General features: G+C 46.1%; 3 protein-coding genes across 3 annotated transcripts in view; 2 read left to right on the top strand and 1 right to left on the bottom strand.

The window, feature by feature from the left end:
* On the top strand, positions 1 to 4,700 carry hacd4 (3-hydroxyacyl-CoA dehydratase 4). The gene is made up of 7 exons (XM_079371244.1): positions 1 to 220; positions 1,743 to 1,849; positions 1,934 to 2,061; positions 2,155 to 2,264; positions 2,853 to 2,959; positions 4,318 to 4,449; positions 4,527 to 4,700. Coding segments are annotated over exons 1-7 (669 nt in total). The 5' UTR covers positions 1 to 218; the 3' UTR covers positions 4,610 to 4,700.
* The window catches only part of focad (focadhesin), a 25,594-nt gene continuing 8,874 nt past the window's right edge, over positions 4,681 to 21,400 (bottom strand). The window contains 17 exon segments of the mRNA XM_079371225.1: positions 4,681 to 4,946; positions 5,668 to 5,743; positions 5,811 to 6,062; positions 6,427 to 6,524; positions 7,077 to 7,254; positions 7,332 to 7,421; positions 8,172 to 8,432; positions 8,512 to 8,627; positions 9,033 to 9,161; positions 9,826 to 9,906; positions 10,132 to 10,234; positions 19,467 to 19,538; positions 19,649 to 19,726; positions 19,814 to 19,936; positions 20,004 to 20,123; positions 20,953 to 21,100; positions 21,259 to 21,348. Of these exon segments, the coding sequence (XP_079227351.1) occupies positions 4,873 to 4,946; positions 5,668 to 5,743; positions 5,811 to 6,062; positions 6,427 to 6,524; positions 7,077 to 7,254; positions 7,332 to 7,421; positions 8,172 to 8,432; positions 8,512 to 8,627; positions 9,033 to 9,161; positions 9,826 to 9,906; positions 10,132 to 10,234; positions 19,467 to 19,538; positions 19,649 to 19,726; positions 19,814 to 19,936; positions 20,004 to 20,123; positions 20,953 to 21,100; positions 21,259 to 21,348 (2,089 nt within the window). The 3' untranslated portion in view covers positions 4,681 to 4,872.
* Positions 15,861 to 18,405, top strand: LOC306841353 (uncharacterized protein). Its single transcript, XM_079371228.1, has 2 exons — positions 15,861 to 17,209; positions 17,324 to 18,405. Exons 1-2 carry the CDS (start codon positions 15,872 to 15,874, stop codon positions 18,206 to 18,208), a joined length of 2,223 nt encoding a protein of 740 aa, XP_079227354.1. The 5' UTR covers positions 15,861 to 15,871; the 3' UTR covers positions 18,209 to 18,405.

Genomic DNA, 21,400 nt, shown 5'->3' on the forward strand with positions numbered 1-21,400 from the left:
GAGAGAGAGAGACTATCTGACGACACACTCACAGATGGAACATCCTCTTCCTCTTCTCTGTGAAGTAATAACCGTCACGTTCGACCTAACAGAAGTCAAAGGGGCGGGGCCACAACTCAGACAGACCGTGCTCGCAGAGCTGGAGACATGATCGTGGTGATAAAGCTCCCGCTGGGATTATGATCGCCTCTTGACTGCAGGACTGAAGGACAGAGAGGATGTGAGTGTTTGGAGACGGGGAGGTTTGTGAGTGTTTGTGCTGAGTCTCTCGCTGTGAGAGAGGAATGTGGCGTGTGTGTCGGGGCGTGTTGAGCTCTGTCGGACCGATCACACACAAACTTCTTTTACTGTCATCTTCTAGGAGACATAAGACCCGAGGCAGCGTGAAGTACGGAGTCAGAGGAGGGACAGAAAAACACCGGTTTCTGTAAATCAGGTTTATATTGATAAATCACCTCTCATACATAAAAACACGTTTTTACATGACTCTTTCTGTAAACACGTCGGCGCTCACTTTAAAGCTTTAAACTTTTAAACAGCAGCTGAAGGAAACCAACGTGTTTCAGAGACTGACGAGGGCGAGTTAGCAGAAATCCTCGCCAGGTGCCGAACTCGAACGTTAATGATCGAATGAAATAGAGCACAGTTTACAGAGCGATGCAGAGCTGGCTAAACACTGAAGCTACAGTGTCCACCACATGCAGAGCTGGCTAAACACTGAAGCTACAGTGTCCACCACATGCAGAGCTGGCTAAACACTGAAGCTACAGTGTCCACCACGTGCAGAGCTGGCTAAACACTGAAGCTACAGTGTCCACCACATGCAGAGCTGGCTAAACACTGAAGCTACAGTGTCCACCACATGCAGAGCTGGCTAAACACTGAAGCTACAGTGTCCACCACATGCAGAGCTGGCTAAACACTGAAGCTACAGTGTCCACCACGTGCAGAGCTGGCTAAACACTGAAGCTACAGTGTCCACCACATGCAGAGCTGGCTAAACACTGAAGCTACAGTGTCCACCACGTGCAGAGCTGGCTAAACACTGAAGTTACAGTGTCCACCACATGCAGAGCTGGCTAAACACTGAAGCTACAGTGTCCACCACGTGCAGAGCTGGCTAAACACTGAAGCTACAGTGTCCACCACATGCAGAGCTGGCTAAACACTGAAGCTACAGTGTCCACCACAGGCAGAGCTGGCTAAACACTGAAGCTACAGTGGCCACCACATGCTGACCTGTGTGAGAGGAGGGGGGGAGACAGCTCTCTGTGCTGATTAGAGTGTAGACTGCAGTACTCATTTTAAACACTAGGGGCGGAGCTACTGCTACTTTAATGCGTTGAAATTGAAATTTAACATCTTGAAATAATGAAAGAGAATTCAGAATGAGAAGCTGCTGAGATCTGAGTTTGTGCAGCGTGACTGAAAGCTCAACAAGCACGCCGCGCTGACAGCTTTTATGTTTTTCTATAAACAACGGATCAGATGACGGCGTGACAGCAGAGCCTCTTTAAGATGACGACAAACACACTTTGGGAGGAGGAGGAGAAGATTGTGGATATTTAGCACAGATTTGTGCCTCAGCTTTTAGCAGCCCTAGACTTTCAGTTTTACTCTGTGTCGTCGGCCTTTTAGTTGTGACAGGAAGCTGGTTTGCCTCTCCGGAGGATTAAAGCTGATCCGGTCATGAATGCCCTCCTTGTCCTGTAATCTGGTTTTTCTTCTTGCTCCTCTCTCAGGCTGAGCTTCAGGCTCGTCTATATTTTCTTGTACAACCTGTTCCAGTTCTGCGGACACACGTGGGTCCTGGCCAACACCATCGCCAGGTTTCTCACTTTTGGGAAAGGTGAGGCACTCAAAGAAAGGAATGAAGAAGTCAGAGATCTGCACCGCTCCGATCGCTTCACATCGTCACTGTTTCCCTCTGCAGATGCGTTAGCCGACACGTTTTACTCGGTGGGCTTCGTGATGAGTCTGTGCCAGCTGCTCTCCATCCTCGAGCTCTTCCACATCGCAGACGGCATCGAGAAAGCCCGACTCCTTCCTCGCTTCGTCCAAGTGTGTGCGAGGACCCCCCCCCCCCTCCCTTCATGCATGTAAAGAAAGTGTCTCTACATCTGAGTGAGTCTGTGCGTGCTCTCTGTGTCTCAGGTCGTGGAGAAGAACCTCCTCCTGGTCATGGTCATCATGTTGGAGGAGATTCAGAGCAAACCTGTCGTCTGTCTTCTGCTCTTCCTGTGGAACATTTTGGACCTGCTGCGGTACGACCGTCCCCTCAAGATGTCCTTCACCCCCCCCATCACCTCTTAGATATTTAACATACTGGTTATCATGTGTTATTAATTAAAGTAGAAAAAACTCGTTCAACCTCGCCCACACAGAAGTTTCCAATATTTAAAGAGCGAAGGTTCAGATGTTTCGGGGCGATGAGCTGAGCATATAATGAAAAAGAAAAAAAGCTGGCTAAACACTGAAGCTTCCGTGTCCACCACATGGTGACCTGTGTGAGTATGGACTCTGGAGAGGAGGGGGCGGAGCCAGCTCTCTGCTGATTGAAACATGTTTCCTTTTAAAGTGTTGCAGTCATCATAATAAATCCGTTTCCTGCTCGGCGTGCCTGCTTTCACTTTCCTCCTTCTTAACGTGTGTTAAACATCACGCTGAAACCAGAGATCACAAACTGTCCAGGAAAATGTTTCCTGTTGGACTAAATGAGCTGAGATGTATGGCCACCTGCTGGTCGTTATTGAAACTGCAGGTTAAAGATACTTCGACCTTTACTTCAACACAAATCATCGTGTAATGATTCTTCTTCCTGCTTGATCAGGTTTGTGTTCTGGTGCTGACAGGTACCCTCACGACCTGCTGTGTGTGATGGAGAAACCCTCGGGCGCCATGCTGTGGACTCGATACACACTCTGGATCCCCGTGTACATCCTGTCAGTCGCCGCTGAAGGTGATCCAACCTTTGCTAGCATCTTTATAGTTACGGTCATGTTGTGAAAGTTACAGTTGTGCCTCAGTCCGTCTCTGCAGCTGAGCCGACATGTTGAGCCCCACCACCTCAGCTCCTATCGCCTGGCTGTCATGGCGTGCAGGAAGCAGAGCGCAGGAAATGATTTGGCAAAGCTGCAGAGATAATAAAACGTCAGGATGTGTGAGAGGAGAGAGTAAACCGAACACAGAGTCAGGGAGGATGATCACATGATCATGAAAGAAGACGTTCAGCGACACGCCGCTGCAGCTTAAAGTCAGGACCAATCAGAGAGCTGCTCTCTTCCTGTGTGATCATGAAGGAAACCTGCTGTGTTGAAGCTTCTCTGACAACAATGCAGCAGCCAGTATGTCCTCCTTCTAACTTTAGATTCTGCTCCTGAATGCTCTGGATTTGATTGGACCAGAGAAGGTAGGCGGGGCTTTGAAGGCCGTTTTGGACGCCCCTGGGTTTGCCAGATATGAGAGCAGTTATCAGGTGAACAGGTGTTGCAGCGATGGAAGCGGGCAGTGGAACTGCTTCAGATAGAAGTGATTGTACCCGAGCTAAAAAGCCTCTGCATGTTTCTAATAAGCTCCAGCAGCAGAAAGCTGCTCAAACTAGGATCAATGTTGGAGATGAAACATGGAGAGAGGTTAGAACGCAGAAAGCTTTACAGACCCATGCAGAGCTGGCTAAACACTGAAGCTACAGTGTCCACCACATGCAGAGCTGGCTAAACACTGAAGCTACAGTGTCTCTACATGCAGAGCTGGCTAAACACTGAAGCTACAGTGTCCACCACATGCAGAGCTGGCTAAACACTGAAGCTACAGTGTCCACCACATGCAGAGCTGGCTACACACTGAAGCTACAGTGTCTCTACATGCAGAGCTGGCTAAACACTGAAGCTACAGTGTCCACCACATGCAGAGCTGGCTAAACACTGAAGCTACTGTGTCCACCACATGTAGAGCTGGCTAAACACTGAAGCTACAGTGTCTCTACATGCAGAGCTGGCTAAACACTGAAGCTACAGTGTCCACCACATGCAGAGCTGGCTAAACACTGAAGCTACAGTGTGCACCACATGTAGAGCTGGCTAAACACTGAAGCTACAGTGTCCACCACATGCAGAGCTGGCTAAACACTGAAGCTACAGTGTCCACCACATGCAGAGCTGGCTAAACACTGAAGCTACAGTGTCCACCACATGCAGACCTGTGTGAGTGGAGGGGGCGGGGCCAGCTCTCTGTGATGATTTGGAACTTATTTGAACTGGTTGAAAAGTTTGGTATCTGATTAGATAAAAAGGATGTTTCGTTGTTCTTCCTCCTCAGGTGTGATGATTTATCAGGCCGTGCCGTACCTCGAGCCTGAAGCACTGAAGTGTTCCTCTTTAAACTCAACGATGTTGTCGCACCTTCACCTGCCCCTCGCCCTCATGGTCTACCTGCCTGTCCTCGCTCTGGGTGAGATAAAAAGACTTTAGATGATCATCTCCCGCCCCTTTGTGCCTTCCTGTCTCACACCGGCGTTGTGCTTTCAGGAGCGACTGTGACCGTGTGGCAGCTGCTGAAGGAGAGACAACACCGCCTGACCAAACTGGACAAGAAGACGAAGAAGAAATGACACCAGAGGACAAAAGTCTCAACGTTTGGATGTCTTTGTATCTCAGTGAAAAAGGACGACAGACTCTTCAGTGAACTCGACAGTTTAATGATGAACTTTTGATGGGCGTGTAAAAAAAAAAAAGAAGTTCCTCGTGCACTTTGTGTTCAGTGTGACGCTGCAGACGTCTCCGCGCCCGCAGCGTCCATGCAGTCCGAGTGTGTTCGAGCTCCCACCGTGTTCTCCCGAAGATTCCTGTGTTGGTGCGTTTCCACGGTAACAGTCTACCATCCGTACACTCTGGTCCACACGGCTTTCTTCTTGAACTCGTCGGAGGACTTCAGGGCCAACAGAGCGGCTGAAACGACAACGAGCAGACTGTTTGTGTTTCTGTCCCCCCCGTTAATATGTCTTTAAACGTTCTGTCTCCCACTGAAACACATTTCAGATTCTCCCCGGTCTCAACAAAGTGACCTTCCCTTCTTTATTAAACTTTTTTAAAAACAATGTTTGTTCTTTTTTAAAACCACTTTGGAAACATTGGTCGGACTGAAGCTCTGACATATTACAGGCTCTTTAACCTTTCATGCTTTAGCGTGTTAGCGTTAGCGTGCATGCTCCATATATGGACGCTGTGCTCCTCCGAGCGCGCGGCCGGGTTAGAATCCGTAAGAAGCCCATTTGGTCCCCCGTCACCGCCTCTTTATGAATCAGAACCAACAGTGTGACGTCAGGAGGCAGCAGATCAAACACACAGGAAGGACGTGCTTTTATTGTGAAACCCTCCACTTCCTGTCGGCTGGTGATTCTGCTTGTTTTAAATCCTGTTTTGTGACGTCGGCTCTTTAAATACACTTTTTTACTGACCAAGTAATTTAATGAGATTTGAATTTGTTATGTGAGCGACATGAGCGTCTGAATTTATGCTGGAGCGGCATTTTGTGAGCTGCACGTCTTTTTGACGCATGACCGCCACAGCTCCGTTACTTTCTACATTTTACTTTTCCAGTTGAGAACGTTTGTTTCCCCGATCAGACGGAGCAAAGAGGAAGCGGGCACAAGTTTTTTGAAGTTCTCACCTTTGGCGGTGTGGATGGTCGGCGTGGACAGACTCTGCTCGGGACCTTCTGTGACGCTGAGGAGCCAGTCTATGAACTGAGACACACGTTCAGGTCATCATCACGCCGTTGACATGTGACTCACATCTTTTTAAAACACTCACTTTGTGCTTCTGGCCGCTCCACGGCTCCTTGTCCAGCAGCACAGGCAGACTGTGGGACACTCCCAGCATGCACTGGGGCAGGGCGAGCTCGGTGAACGAGTCCCCGCCGTACAGACCGTGCTGCAGAGTTTGGGGCCTGGGTCCTTGTTGCCACGGGAACCACCTGTCCCTGATGCCGAGGAGCAGAGGCATGAAGTGGTCGCCCCAGGAAACGACGGCGGCAGAAAAGAGCTGGAACAGGAAGTCGGTCGCCTGCAGGAGAGGAAAGAACTCAGTTTGACTCGTTGACACGAGAAGTGGCGAGCGTGTCTGCAGAGACCCGGGGCGCCGCCATGCAGTGAGCACGCCATGCAGTGAGCACGCCCGTACACGTGCAGCATCTTTCAAAATAAATCTCTTCATCTGATTTTTAATCCTTGTTATAAACTGTTCTTTATTGATTTTATCAAACTAAACTTCCTGTTTGCCTCTTTTAGGCCCCGCCCCCTCGTCTGTTTTAATAACGAGGCTTCAAACAGCCTGAACGCAGAGAAACAAAAACTAGAGCTGCATTGGAGTCCCGCTCAGGAAGGACAGGTGATCCTTTGATCTTTCTGTCACGTGGACGAGCTCGCACCAGTTTGGTGTCTCCACACGTGACGGCGGTCGCTCCGTACGCCACGTTTCTGATGTGTCCCATCAGCTCCAGCAGCCACTCCATCCGCTTGACAACGCCTGAAACACACGACGGAGCGGGTCAACGCTTGGACCCCCCTCAGAGACACGTAGAACAGAGACACGTAGAACAGAGACACACAGAAGAGAGACACGTAGAACAGAGACACACAGAAGAGAGACACGTAGAACAGAGACACACAGAAGAGAGACACGTAGAACAGAGACACACAGAAGAGAGACACGTAGAACAGAGACACACAGAAGAGAGACACGTAGAACAGAGACACGTAGAACAGAGACACACAGAACAGAGACACACAGAAGAGAGACACGTAGAACAGAGACACGCAGAAGAGAGACACGTAGAACAGAGACACACAGAAGAGAGACACGTAGAACAGAGACACACAGAAGAGAGACACGTAGAACAGAGACACACAGAACAGAAACGTAGAACAGAGACACACAGAACATAGACACGTAGAACAGAGACACACAGAACATAGACACATAGAACAGATACGAAGAACTGAGACACGTAGAACAGAGAAAACCTGAACAGAGACCCATAGAACAGAGACATGTAGAACAAATAAAATGATCCCTCACCTGTGTTGGCGTTGGTTGCCAGGCGACACTGGTAAAACGTCTGCAGGAGGAGCCAGCTCACTCTGCCGCTCGGCCAACCACGAAGCACGCCAGCGATGATGTCATTGAGACTGAGGAGCGGGACTCTGCCCTGGGAGGTCAGGTAGCAGAGGACGAAACATGTCTTCTCCATCTGAGTCTGAGACACGAGAAGAACACGTTGAACACTCTGGGTCAGCTGACGAGTCAGGTTCACTCTTCCACTTCCTGCTTCACCTCTGAGACTCGAGCGATCCGGTCGATCTCTGTATCAGACATCTCAGACAGACATTTGGAGATTCCCACGTACAAATCCACCTCATCGTCCTGAAAAACAAAGAGTGCGTTACAACAGGTCCGTCTCTGGATCCTTTGATCTTTCTATCACATGGACGGGATTCAGAGCATCGCTGAGAAAGACTCCAATCATATAATGCTGTGTTCAAAATGTGAACATGTTGAAGAGGAGCCGCAGTTTAAGGTCGAGCCTTGATGCTCGTGTTCAGTCAAGGTGATCCTCGCTCGCTCGCTCGCTCGCCCGCCCTCAGGGCCGATCGAGTATAGGACTGATAAAACTCGCCGTCTTACTGATGATTATCTCACAAACGCTGCAAAACTTCCTCGTTTCCTTTCCCAAGCTTTCCAGAATCTCACAAGTTTGGGATCTTTACAATGTTTTTCAGGATTTCAGATTCATTTTTCAGGATCTTGCAAAAGTTTCTCAAGTGAGCTTTCCAAGTTTTCTTTAGGAAATGTTCTACAGTTCCAGAATCTCTAAAAAAGTTTAGAGGTTCAGAGGTGCTGCACGATCTCACGAAAGTTCCTCTGGATCTTGCAAGATTTGATTTAGTCACATTTATCCTCAGAATCAACATGATTGATTTGAAGTTTTTTTTTCTTCTGAGCCTCCGTACAGTTCAGACATTTTTAAAGCAGAATTATTTGCTGCTTCCAGCTTCAATGTGACAATTTGAAGACAGGTGCAGATTCTGTTTAGGGTGACGTCTTGTTTCAGACAGAAGACACCCGCAGGTCTCAGTTTGAGCTCAGGCGTGTAAACAGTGTTTGTTCTTTTACCTGGATGTGGTTCGGCAGGACGGAGAAGATCTTCTCGGTGGTGGAGCTCAGGATGGTCCAGCAGCTGTTGGGGGGGTTTGGGAGGGCCATGGCCTGAGACAGACCCTGCACCACGGAGCGACAGAGGGACACACGCTGAGGTCGGAGCTCGTCCTGGAACTGCTGCAGACCCAGACTCTCCAGGTAGACCTGCAGCTTGTCCTCAGCGACGTGCTTCATCCACAGACCCAGAGACTCGTACAGGTGAGACCGAGTCTGGACCTGCACGAGAAGAAGACTTGTATTGTTACGAATTCTAGAAACCAGAAGCTTGGGGGGGAAAACAGCGTTCTGTACTTACACTGAGACTGTGCACGAGGGGCGGTGACAGCCAGGAGCCCAGAAACAGAGACGCACTCTGAGACGACTGAGCCTGACTCGCTGCCAGAACCAGACTCTGATGCTGAACGTCCTCGCCTGTGGTTCAAGGAGAAAAACAAAACCACCGAGCTTAAACCTGACCTGGTGCCAGACCCAATCAGAGCACCTCACCGTCCCTTTCTTATGAGATCTTTCCATTTCCTCGTTGTCTTCTCTTAGCTTCTTTTTCATGTTTTAATGTTGGCACCAGGAATAGTTGCATTTTGGCTGTGGGGGTCTTTAGGGTAGGTCGTATCTGCATCAACAGAGCTGTGTCTGTTTAAAGTGGTAACGCTGTTTTGGTTGCCGTGGCGACTAAGGGTCTAAGGGTAGGTTATGTAATTCATCAGCAGGCGATTAGAGGCATAATTACGATGAGGGGTTTCTTAACAAAGCTCGTCTTTCCAGTCGGGTAAGGTGCATATTTCAAATTCAATTAGACAATCGAAGGAAGACTCTTACCGAAGCCGAGTCTCATCAGCGGAGACAGGACGGCGCTCCAGTTGATCGGAGGAAACTGGAAGCTGGATCCCACAGAAGCCAGAGAAGTCAGAGCCGTTTGAACGAGAGCAGGATGGGAAAACTCTGGACCTGGATCACCACAAGGAGACGATATTTACCAAAGGGTTATGGTTAAATAAGGAGTGTAACAGCAACAACTAGGTTATCCACATAAACATAATTTGAAATATGAAGTTGATAAGAAAGAGTTTAAAGGTCTCATCTCCTCCTCTCCATCATGTGTGTGAAGTGTGTTGTTGTAAATCCACTCTGATCCTGTATTTGATCATGTCTATAAACCCCTCTACTTCAGCCCTGCTCAGAACAGGCTGTTTCTGTGTCTGTAGCTTTAAATATGTAAATGAGCTGTGTCTGGTCACGCCCCCTCTCTGGAAGGGCTCGGGTGTACTCGCTGCTTTCTGGCTCCATGTCCTATTGTTTACGGTGAGAAGGCAGACTCAGAGGGCAGAACAAACACCTAGCTGTGGGAGTGTCACCCACCTGGGGGAGGGGCTACTGCCCTTTGTGATGTCATGAAGGGAACATCTCCAAACGGCCTGTTTGAGCTCACATTTTCTGAAAAGTCTAAATTACTAAAAGAAAAAAAAGTTTTGGAGCTTCTCCAGTCGATTGCTGCAGCTTGCAGCTTCTAAACAGGCTGTAAGAACCTCAGATTTAAAGATATATACACGAATTACACTCTATAGGTGAGAACATCGAAAACACTCGTGCAGCGATAGTCAAGTCAACAAACCTTTTTTTCCTGCCTCTGTGAGGAAATCAGCGATGGCTCTGATGGCGCTCTTCTCTGAGAGGTAACTGAAATCCTGAGGAACTGAGAGAAACAGAAATAACAAGAAGGAACTCCTCCACCTGCCCACACTCAGACAACTTTAGTTTATGACCTGCACAACCTTCGCTTTCATGAGGTCACTCAACCACATCACACCAGAGTTAATGAAAACAAACAAGTACACAAGGTTTCGCTTTGATCAAAGTTTCGGACAATAGGTGCATTTGAATAGAGTCACTGAGGACCGTGTGGCAGTTGGACACCTACCTGCTGTGTGAGTGTGACTGGTGGACACGTGGGCCAAATGTAAATGAGCCAGCAAACAGGCGCTGTTAGACTGCAGACCGATGGCTCCTGAGAACGTTATGATCTGGAGAAAAGAGACACAAACACACATTTGTTCGTCTCTAGTCAAACTTTAATGTAAGTTATTTGTAGCTGTGGATGCAACTCTGGCCACTAGTGTTTAAAATGGGTACTGCAGTCTAAACTCTAATCATCACAGAGAGCTGGCCCCGCCCCCTCCTCTCACACAGCTCTGCGGTGGACGCTGTAGCTTCAGTGTTTAGCCAGCTCTGCATGTGGTGGACACTGTAGCTTCAGTGTTTAGCCAGCTCTGCATGGGTCTGTAAAGCTTTCTGCGTTCTAACCTCTCTCCATGTTTCATCTCCAACATTGATCCTAGTTTGAGCAGCTTTCTGCTGCTGGAGCTTATTAGAAATATGCAGAGGCTTTTTAGCTCGGGTACAATCACTTCTATCTGAAGCAGTTCCACTGCCCGCTTCCATCGCTGCAACACCTGTTCACCTGATAACTGCTCTCATATCTGGCAAACCCAGGGGCGTCCAAAACGGCCTTCAAAGCCCCGCCTACCTTCTCTGGTCCAATCAGATCCAGAGCATTCAGGAAAACAAGGTAAAAATATCAGAAATACAAGAGCAGGTTGGAAGCATCTTTCTCTTCTTCCAGTCCTCATAGCTTCCAGGCTGTAAACAGTCAGCCTGGCACAACAGGGAAATGGACTTTCTGATGGAATGAAGAAACATGAGAACCTAATGGTAACAGTATGAAGAGAATTATTACAACCTTGCTTCACAGTATCCTGTCTATTGTGGAGATGATCAACATGAACTAGTATAGCTATAATAAAAACAACCAGAAATGAAGTTAAACTAAACTTTGATTTATTTGATTTGATTTATTTATAAAAGGTCAAGTCTATTTCTATTATTTAAAATCTATCTCTAATATTCTATATTTATTATATTGGGGTATTTACATTTAATTTTATTCAAAGAAAAAACAAACCCAGTCTGTCCCTGTGCTGGACCACAGCTGGACAGCCGGACTCTCAGCCTTATTCTCACACTGCTGGGACTTCTCCACCATGAAACAAACCAACATATTGATCTATCACAAACGGACGCTGTCGGGGTTGCTAGGAGACCGAACAGTTAGTGACCCAAGTAGGGAGACCAGACCGTCTAATTTCGGAGACTGCGCGGTTCAGCCATTGCGGTCCACGGAGGCGACGCCCTCCCAAGGCTGCAGCCGCTGGAATGGGACACAGCTACAAGCTGTGCTCTGCTGTGACACTCTATGATCATGGGTAGTGTAGTTCTTTCAACAGATATGGAGAATAAATCTTCTTCTTCAAACCAGGCTGATATCAGATGAGATTGTGTCTCTTACAGGAGCATAAATCGTCATTTTACACTCGGGTAGCTCGTGGTCACTCAACCCGTGATGGTTATGACATCATGGCGAACAATCAAATCGGCTATGGAGAAAATGAACGGGATTTGAACTTCCGGTAACAAACTGTTGAGCCCTCCTGTCCTCAGAGAAAGCTCCGGAGCGTCCTCTGTACGATGTCATCTCACACTGTGCGACTGTATCGCTCACGACCGCAGGTCATTCATCCCATCTGCAGTCAGACTGTTTAACAGCATCACCACATGACTGTGTTATAATCATCTTTATCGTTAATGCTACACACTGTGTGTGAGTTTTAATTCCTCATCTGTCTTTCCACGAGCGAAAGTGTACATAGTGTCTATGCCTTGTATTATAGTGTTTATAGTGTTTATGGTGTTTATAGTGTCTATGCCTTGTATTATAGTGTTTATAGTGTCTATGCCTTGTATTATAGTTTATAGTGTCTATGCCTTGTATTATAGTTTATGGTGTCTATGCCTTGTATTATAGTGTTTATAGTGTTTATGGTGTTTATAGTGTTTATGCCTTGTATTATAGTGTTTATGGTGTTTATAGTGTTTATGCCTTGTATTATAGTGTTTATGGTGTTTATAGTGTCTATGCCTTGTATTATAGTGTTTATGGTGTTTATGGTGTTTATAGTGTTTATGCCTTGTATTATAGTGTTTATGGTGTTTATGCCTTGTATTATAGTGTTTATGGTGTTTATGCCTTGTATTATAGTGTTTATGGTGTTTATAGTGTCTATGCCTTGTATTATAGTGTTTATGGTGTTTATAGTGTCTATGCCTTGTATTATAGTGTTTATGGTGTTTATGCCTTGTATTATGGTGTTTATGGTGTTTATAGTGTTTATAGTGTTTATGCCTTGTATTATAGTGTTTATGGTGTTTATGGTGTTTATAGTGTTTATAGTGTTTATGCCTTGTATTATAGTGTTTATAGTGTTTATGGTGTTTATAGTGTCTATGCCTTGTATTATAGTGTTTATGGTGTTTATGCCTTGTATTATAGTGTTTATGGTGTTTATAGTGTTTATGCCTTGTATTATAGTGTTTATGGTGTTTATGCCTTGTATTATAGTGTTTATGCCTTGTATTATAGTGTTTATGCCTTGTATTATAGTGTTTATAGTGTCTATGCCTTGTATTATAGTGTTTATGGTGTTTATAGTGTTTATGCCTTGTATTATAGTGTTTATAGTGTCTATGCCTTGTATTATAGTGTTTATGGTGTTTATAGCGTCTATGCCTTGTATTATAGTGTTTATAGTGTCTATGCCTTGTATTATAGTGTTTATGGTGTTTATAGTGTTTATGCCTTGTATTATAGTGTTTATAGTGTCTATGCCTTGTATTATAGTGTTTATGGTGTTTATAGTGTCTATGCCTTGTATTATAGTGTCTATGCCTTGTATTATAGTGTTTATGGTGTTTATGCCTTGTATTATAGTGTTTATGGTGTTTATAGTGTCCATGCCTTGTATTATAGTGTCTATGCCTTGTATTATAGTGTTTATAGTGTTTATGGTGTTTATAGTGTCCATGCCTTGTATTATAGTGTTTATGGTGTTTATAGTGTCCATGCCTTGTATTATAGTGTTTATGGTGTTTATAGTGTCTATGCCTTGTATTATAGTGTTTATGGTGTTTATAGTGTTTATGCCTTGTATTATAGTGTTTATAGTGTTTATGGTGTTTATAGTGTCCATGCCTTGTATTATAGTGTTTATGGTGTTTATAGTGGCCATGCCTTGTATTATAGTGTTTATGGTGTTTATAGTGTCTATGCCTTGTATTATAGTGTTTATGGTGTTTATAGTGTCTATGCCTTGTATTATAGTGTTTATGGTGTTTATAGTGTCCATGCCTTGTATTATAGTGTTTATGGTGTTTATAGTGTCTATGCCTTGTATTATAGTGTTTATAGTGTTTATGGTGTTTATAGTGTCCATGCCTTGTATTATAGTGTTTATAGTGTCCATGCCTTGTATTATAGTGTTTATGGTGTTTATAGTGTCCATGCCTTGTATTATAGTGTTTATGGTGTTTATAGTGTCTATGCCTTGTATTATAGTGTTTATGGTGTTTACAGTGTTTATGCCTTGTATTATAGTGTTTATAGTGTTTATGGTGTTTATAGTGTCCATGCCTTGTATTATAGTGTTTATGGTGTTTATAGTGGCCATGCCTTGTATTATAGTGTTTATGGTGTTTATAGTGTCTATGCCTTGTATTATAGTGTTTATGGTGTTTATAGTGTCTATGCCTTGTATTATAGTGTTTATGGTGTTTATAGTGTCCATGCCTTGTATTATAGTGTTTATGGTGTTTATAGTGTCTATGCCTTGTATTATAGTGTTTATAGTGTTTATGGTGTTTATAGTGTCCATGCCTTGTATTATAGTGTTTATGGTGTTTATAGTGGCCATGCCTTGTATTATAGTGTTTATGGTGTTTATAGTGGCCATGCCTTGTATTATAGTGTTTATGGTGTTTATAGTGTCTATGCCTTGTATTATAGTGTTTATGGTGTTTATAGTGTCTATGCCTTGTATTATAGTGTTTATAGTGTCTATGCCTTGTATTATAGTGTTTATGGTGTTTATAGTGTCCATGCCTTGTATTATAGTGTTTATAGTGTCCATGCCTTGTATTATAGTGTTTATGGTGTTTATAGTGTCCATGCCTTGTATTATAGTGTTTATGGTGTTTATAGTGTCCATGCCTTGTATTATAGTGTTTATGGTGTTTATAGTGTCCATGCCTTGTATTATAGTGTTTATGGTGTTTATGGTGTTTATAGTGTCCATGCCTTGTATTATAGTGTTTGTGGTGTTTATAGTGTCCATGCCTTGTATTATAGTGTTTATGGTGTTTATAGTGTCTATGCCTTGTATTAGTGTTTATGGTGTTTATAGTGTCCATGCCTTGTATTATAGTGTTTATGGTGTTTATAGTGTCTATGCCTTGTATTATAGTGTTTATAGTGTCTATGCCTTGTATTATAGTGTTTATGGTGTTTATAGTGTCTATGCCTTGTATTAGTGTTTATGGTGTTTATAGTGTTTATGCCTTGTATTATAGTGTTTATGGTGTTTATAGTGTTTATGCCTTGTATTATAGTGTTTATGGTGTTTATGCCTTGTATTATAGTGTTTATGGTGTTTATAGCGTCTATGCCTTGTATTATAGTGTTTATAGTTGTAGCTGTTCTTTTTTTCTTTTTGCTATTTGATGCTGTTTATATTCCCTGTTTTACTGTTTTTGGAGCTATTGTAACAGCCAAATTTTCCCCATTGGGAGATCAATAAAGTTTATCCTTAAAGTTTATCCTTATGTACAACCAAAGTTCACCATAACCTGCTCGCACTGCGTAGACCTGAGCGCTAGAAACACGAGTTAAATCAGGACGGAGCGTTGACCAGTGTCAATGAAGTTTCCTTTGTAAGCTCCAAAAGATGAAGGTACAAGTCCTTTTATTTCAGCCATCAGCGTCGGGTTATGTCTAATGTTAATACTGGGGGCGGCCATGTTGAATTAACAAGCACTGATTTAAATGTTATGTTATGTTGTCATGGTGATAGAATGTCTGGGAAAAATAAACAGATCAAAGCCATCCTGCAACTTGTGAGATCAAAGCCATTTTTGGAACTTGTGACATCATAGCCATTTTTTTAACTTGTGACATCAAAGCCATTTTTGGAACATCAAAGGACATCAAAGCCATTTTTGGAACTTGTGAGATCAAAGCCATTTTTGGAACTTATGACATCATAGCCATTTTTTGAACTTGTGAGATCAAAGCCATTTTTGGAACTTGTGACATCATAGCCATGTAAATCTTGTAAGTATCAGCTCTGACCAGAAGCCTCTTCAGTTCACGGATCCAGCCTGAGGACAAACAGTTCACACACTCAGTCAGAGACAAACAGTTCACACTCATTCAGAGACAAACAGTTCACATTCATTCAGAGACGAACAGTTCACACTCATTCAGAGACAAACAGTTCACACTCATTCAGAGACAAACAGTTCACACTCATTCAGAGACAAACAGTTCACACTCATTCAGAGACAAACAGTTCACACACTCATTCAGAGACAAACAGTTCACACTCATTCAGAGACGAACAGTTCACATTCATTCAGAGACGAACAGTTCACACTCATTTAGAGAAACAGCATTGTCGAATAGACTTGTCAACAGCTACACAAAGAGTAGCGGCATCAAGACCTCCAAGCAAACTATGACCTCAAAGAACCAACTGGAGGAGCTGTCCTCCAAAATGGCAGCACAAGAGGCGACCATTGAGAACCTGCAGGAAAAGGTAGAGGGCCTCCAAAAACAAGAGGAGGCCCAGCGGTTGAGGGCTGAGAGCCTCCTGATAGAACTGGAGGAGACCAGGCTACAACAGGCGACCAATGATAATCTGCAGGAAAAGGTAGAGGGCCTCCAAAAACAAGAGGAGGCCCAACGGTTGAGGGCTGAGAGCCTCCTGATAGAACTGGAGGAGACCAGGCTACAACAGGCCACCAATGATAATCTGCAGGAAAAGGTAGAGGGCCTCCAAAAACAAGAGGAGGCCCAACGGTTGAGGACTGAGAGCCTCCTGATAGAACTGGAGGAGACCAGGCTACAACAGGCGACCAATGATAATCTGCAGGAAAAGGTAGAGGGCCTCCAAAAACAAGAGGAGGCCCAACGGTTGAGGGCTGAGAGCCTCCTGATAGAACTGGAGGAGACCAGGCTACAACAGGCAACCAATGAGAATCTGCAGGAAAAGGTAGAGGGCCTCCAAAAACAAGAGGAGGCCCAACGGTTGAGGGCTGAGAGCCTCCTGGTAGAACTGGAGGAGACCAGACTTCAACTTGAGGAGAGTCTGGAGCTGTCCTCCAAACTGGCAGCACAAGAGGCGACCATTGAGAACCTGCAGAAAAAGGTAGAGGGCCTCCAAAAACGAGAGGAGGCCCAACGGTTGAAGGCTGAGAGCCTCCTGATAGAACTGGAGGAGACCAGGCTACAACAGGCCACCAATGATAATCTGCAGGAAAAGGTAGAGGGCCTCCAAAAACAAGAGGAGGCCCAACGGTTGAGGACTGAGAGCCTCCTGATAGAACTGGAGGAGACCAGGCTACAACAGGCGACCAATGATAATCTGCAGGAAAAGGTAGAGGGCCTCCAAAAACAAGAGGAGGCCCAACGGTTGAGGGCTGAGAGCCTCCTGATAGAACTGGAGGAGACCAGGCTACAACAGGCCACCAATGATAATCTGCAGGAAAAGGTAGAGGGCCTCCAAAAACAAGAGGAGGCCCAACGGTTGAGGGCTGAGAGCCTCCTGATAGAACTGGAGGAGACCAGGCTACAACAGGCGACCAATGAGAATCTGCAGGAAAAGGTAGAGGGCCTCCAAAAACAAGAGGAGGCCCAACGGTTGAGGGCTGAGAGCCTCCTGATAGAACTGGAGGAGACCAGGCTACAACAGGCGACCAATGAGAATCTGCAGGAAAAGGTAGAGGGCCTCCAAAAACAAGAGGAGGCCCAACGGTTGAGGGCTGAGAGCCTCCTGATAGAACTGGAGGAGACCAGGCTACAACAGGCAACCAATGAGAATCTGCAGGAAAAGGTAGAGGGCCTCCAAAAACGAGAGGAGGCCCAACGGTTGAGGGCTGAGAGCCTCCTGATAGAACTGGAGGAGACCAGGCTACAACAGGCGACCAATGAGAACCAGCAGAAAAAGGTAGAGGACCTCCAAAAACAAGAGGAGGCCCAACGGTTGAGGGCTGAGAGCCTCCTGATAGAACTGGAGGAGACCAGGCTACAACAGGCGACCAATGAGAACCAGCAGAAAAAGGTAGAGGACCTCCAAAAACAAGAGGAGGCCCAACGGTTGAGGGCTGAGACCCTCCAGAAGGAACTGGAGGAGACCAGGCTTCAACTTGAGGAGAGTCAGGAGCTGTCCTCCAAACTGGCAGCACAAGAGGCAACCAACAAGAAGCTGCAGAAGAAGGTGGGGGACCTCCAAAAACAAAAGGACGCCCAACGGTTGAAGGCTGAGAGCCTCCAGAAGGAACTGGAGGAGACCAGGCTTCAACTTGAGGAGAGTCAGGAGCTGTCCTCCAAACTGGCAGCACAAGAGGCAACCAACAAGAAGCTGCAGAAGAAGGTGGGGGACCTCCAAAAACAAAAGGACGCCCAACGGTTGAAGGCTGAGAGCCTCCAGATGCAACTGGAGGATAACAGACTTCAACATGAGGAGAGTCAGGAGCTGTCCTCCAAACTGGCAGCACAAGAGGCGACCAATGAGAACCTGCAGAAAACATTAGACGACCTCCGAGAACAAGAGGTGACGTGGTGGAGGGCTGAGAGCCTCCTGATAGAACTGGAGGATGACAGACTTCAACAGGAGGAGAGTCTGAAGCTGTCTGCTAAACGGGCAGCAGAGAAGGAAAAACTGTGCAAGCAGGAGAAGATCTCTCTATGGAGGAAGATCAAGAAGGCCTTCACTCCAAGAGGTCGTCGCCAATACAAACATCTGAAAAAAACAGACTCTTCTCCGTACGTGACCACCTCAGCCTCTCCATCATCTCCCCAACCTCCAGCTGCCCCGACACACCGGCTGTAACAGGCCAAGCAGGCACAGTGTGGACATGTAGAGTCCTGACAGTCTGAAGCCGGCTGGTTTCTGCCTGTCAGGACTTGACCTGTTCACTCTGGGTCTGCGTACGTGGTTTTCTCCGGGACGCTCCGGTTTAATCCCACACATAAATTTGGACTTAATTAAAGATCTGGCAAAAAATTCAATAAAAATTTGATGAATAATTTCAAGAAGTTATGAAATAAGCATTCTTTCTATATTTTAACAAAAGTCTCTAAATGCATTTTGAACAACACAAAGTACACAATGTGAACCACAAGGTTTTTACATTTATGTGAACTTTGTTCAGAAAACATCTTTGGAAGCTGAACTTTGTTTAAATACTCAAAAAATCAGAGTGTGTGGACGGAGACTTGAGCTAATCACACCTATTTGTGTGATTAGCAAATGCTAATGCTAACTGCACAGGTTTAACCTGTAATTATGTTTACTCTCAGTCACATAGGGGCTGCTAAATCTAGTTTGGGGGATTATTGTATACAGAGGGGAGGGGGGACAGCGGGTGTGTATTGTAACTAATGTCTTGTGTCCTGCCTGTCTGTATACTGCTACTGGATGCCTTGAATTTCCCTCGGGATCAATAAAGTATCTATCTATCTATCTATCTATCTATCTATCTATCTATTTGGTTTTTTGAAGCAGGCTGTAAACATGTTCATGTCTGCTGTAAAAACAAGCTGTTTGAATGGGTGTGTATGTGACTTCCTGTAGCCAGCCTCTAGTGGACACTCCAGGTACTGCAGGAGGTTACACTTCTGCATCTGGTTCACTTTTCAGCATATCCAGACACACACACACATTTACAGACACAAACACACACACATTTACAGACACAAACACACACACACATTTACAGACACAAACACACACACACATTTACAGACACAAACACACACACACATTTACAGACACAAACACACACACACACACACACACACACACACACAGCAGTGTGGCAGTAAAGTAGTGGAACTGAGGGAATTTGAGGAGCCAGCCAGACCATACACACACACACACACACACACACGCACACACACACACACACACACACTCAAATGAATGGAATTCAGCTGAAGAATGTTTTATGAAGACGTTTTATGAAGTTCTCCACGGAGGAGGCGTCGGAGAACAGCCTGAAGTCTCCGGGGAGCGTTACAATAAATACAGGAAGAAGACGTGCCAGGTGTTCCTCCTGACGGACACACAGCATGGTGCACACTCTCACCTGTGTGATGGCTCGGATCACCTCGTTGAGTCGGCTCTGCTGCTGAGAGGAGAGCTCCAGCTCGCTCGACAGCTGGAACATAAAGAAGCTGCTCATGAGACTAAACAAAGAGCTCGATATGATCTCAGATCAATCACAGACTGAAGACAATGAGAGCAGTGGTGAGAGGAGACACTTCTCACCTGGATGAGGTAACTCTCTGAGCCGACTAACGCCACCAGACCGTTCACCGCAGCCAGACGCTGCATCGTGGGACAACCCTGAAAAACAAACAAAACGCCGCTTCACAACCGACGCTGACAATGATTCATCCTCGCCGTTAAAGATTTAAGATGAAGGAGCGTTACCTCGGCTAGTAAGATCTTGATCCAGGCGGCGAGCAGGCGAGGATGGATGTCTTCAGCTTTACCGTGACCGGACAGCGAGAGGCCGTGGACCACCAAACCCAGCGCCAGAGAGAAGCCTGGAGTCTGAGCAGAGACCGAGTTAGACCAGCGTGACGCGTCCTCAATATACAAAACGCTCCTTCCTGCTGACCTGCTGGCTCTCCTCCGTCAGGGTGCGCAGGCTGCTCATGACCTCCTCGGCCTTGGCAGCGTCGATGACACCTCCGCTGAAGGCTGAGACGCCCACACACGCCACAGAGTACGCCAAGACCTGCACAGGGGACAAGCTCTTCTTTACACACTGCGTTTACTGACACTGATTTTTATTTCAGTGGAGACGCTTGCACACGAGACGTGGCGATATTTGAGGCCTCCTGGAAACACGGGAGTGTCGGTGGGAAAAAAGAGAGAAACAGGAGAAAAAAGCAAAGAAGTAAAAGATGATGAACAAGAAGAAGAATTTAACTGCGAAGAAGCAGAAACCCTTTTCACACAGCTTTCCTTTTATTCCTTTTATTAGTCTTATTTATCTGACCAGGTCGGTGCCATTGAGATAAAGAACCTCTTCTTTCAGAGACACCTGGCTGAGACAGGTAGCGGCGCGCCCGCCTCCGTAGATGCCCATCGGCCCCTGTTTGAAAATGGTCTTTCCTTATATTAATAACAGTTTTTTATCCACACTCTTCTCCGTCCTTGTTCTCTTCTGGTTTCACATTTTTGGAATGACGTTTACGGACTGCCGCCGCCTGCTGGCCTGGAGAGTTATTTCCCCTCATGCATGTGCAGAACGTGCGTGGTGGTTGGCCGGCGGCTGGAGTCTTTTGCGGCGTGTTTCTCGTGCAACTTTTCGGCCGACACTTTTGGCCGTCTGCTCGGTGTGTCAGGGTCCTAATGCCTCTTACTACCTCTGAAGACGGGTCACTTTTCCACCCCAATCACGCCGTCTGTGACGTGGAAGAAACCCTAAACATCTCCCAAAATAAAACAACTACAGTTAAAGACAAAGTGAGGCCTTGTTTCTGTATTTTTCCAAAGTGCAGATTTCTGGACGCACTCTGCGGCCTCTGAAAAGCGGCGTGCTGCGTGTGCGTGGTTTGTACCTCCTGCTGCATGCGTCCCTGCCCGCCGCTCTCCTGCAGCCTGCTCAGGAGTCTGTCCAGAGTTCTTGTGACGTGCACGTGTTGGTCCGTCTGTCCGCTGCTGCAGAGAGCCGAGAGCACCAGAGCCAGACCCAACACGCAGCCGGTGCTGAGGGAGAGGAGGGGAGGAGGAAGGTCACAGTGTCAAAGAGAGAGGGAGAGGGGAGGAGCCTAAACTCAACTCTCCACTTTAAACATTTCTCACATGTGCGAGCGTCTGATCAGAAGCTCAAACAAACATATCAAACGAGAGGACTCAGCACTGACTTGTACTCCAGGTTTGGGTCGAAGGAACAACTTTCCAAAGCCTCCAGAGACGCCAGGATGAGGTCAGCGTCCTTCTGAACGGAGACATCGCTGGAGGAAAATAAAGAGAAGAAGGAAGGTTAAGAGGATCCTGAACACGCTG

This window comes from Symphodus melops (genome assembly GCF_947650265.1).
Source record: "Symphodus melops genome assembly, chromosome: 20".
Taxonomy (NCBI): Eukaryota; Metazoa; Chordata; class Actinopteri; order Labriformes; family Labridae; genus Symphodus; species Symphodus melops.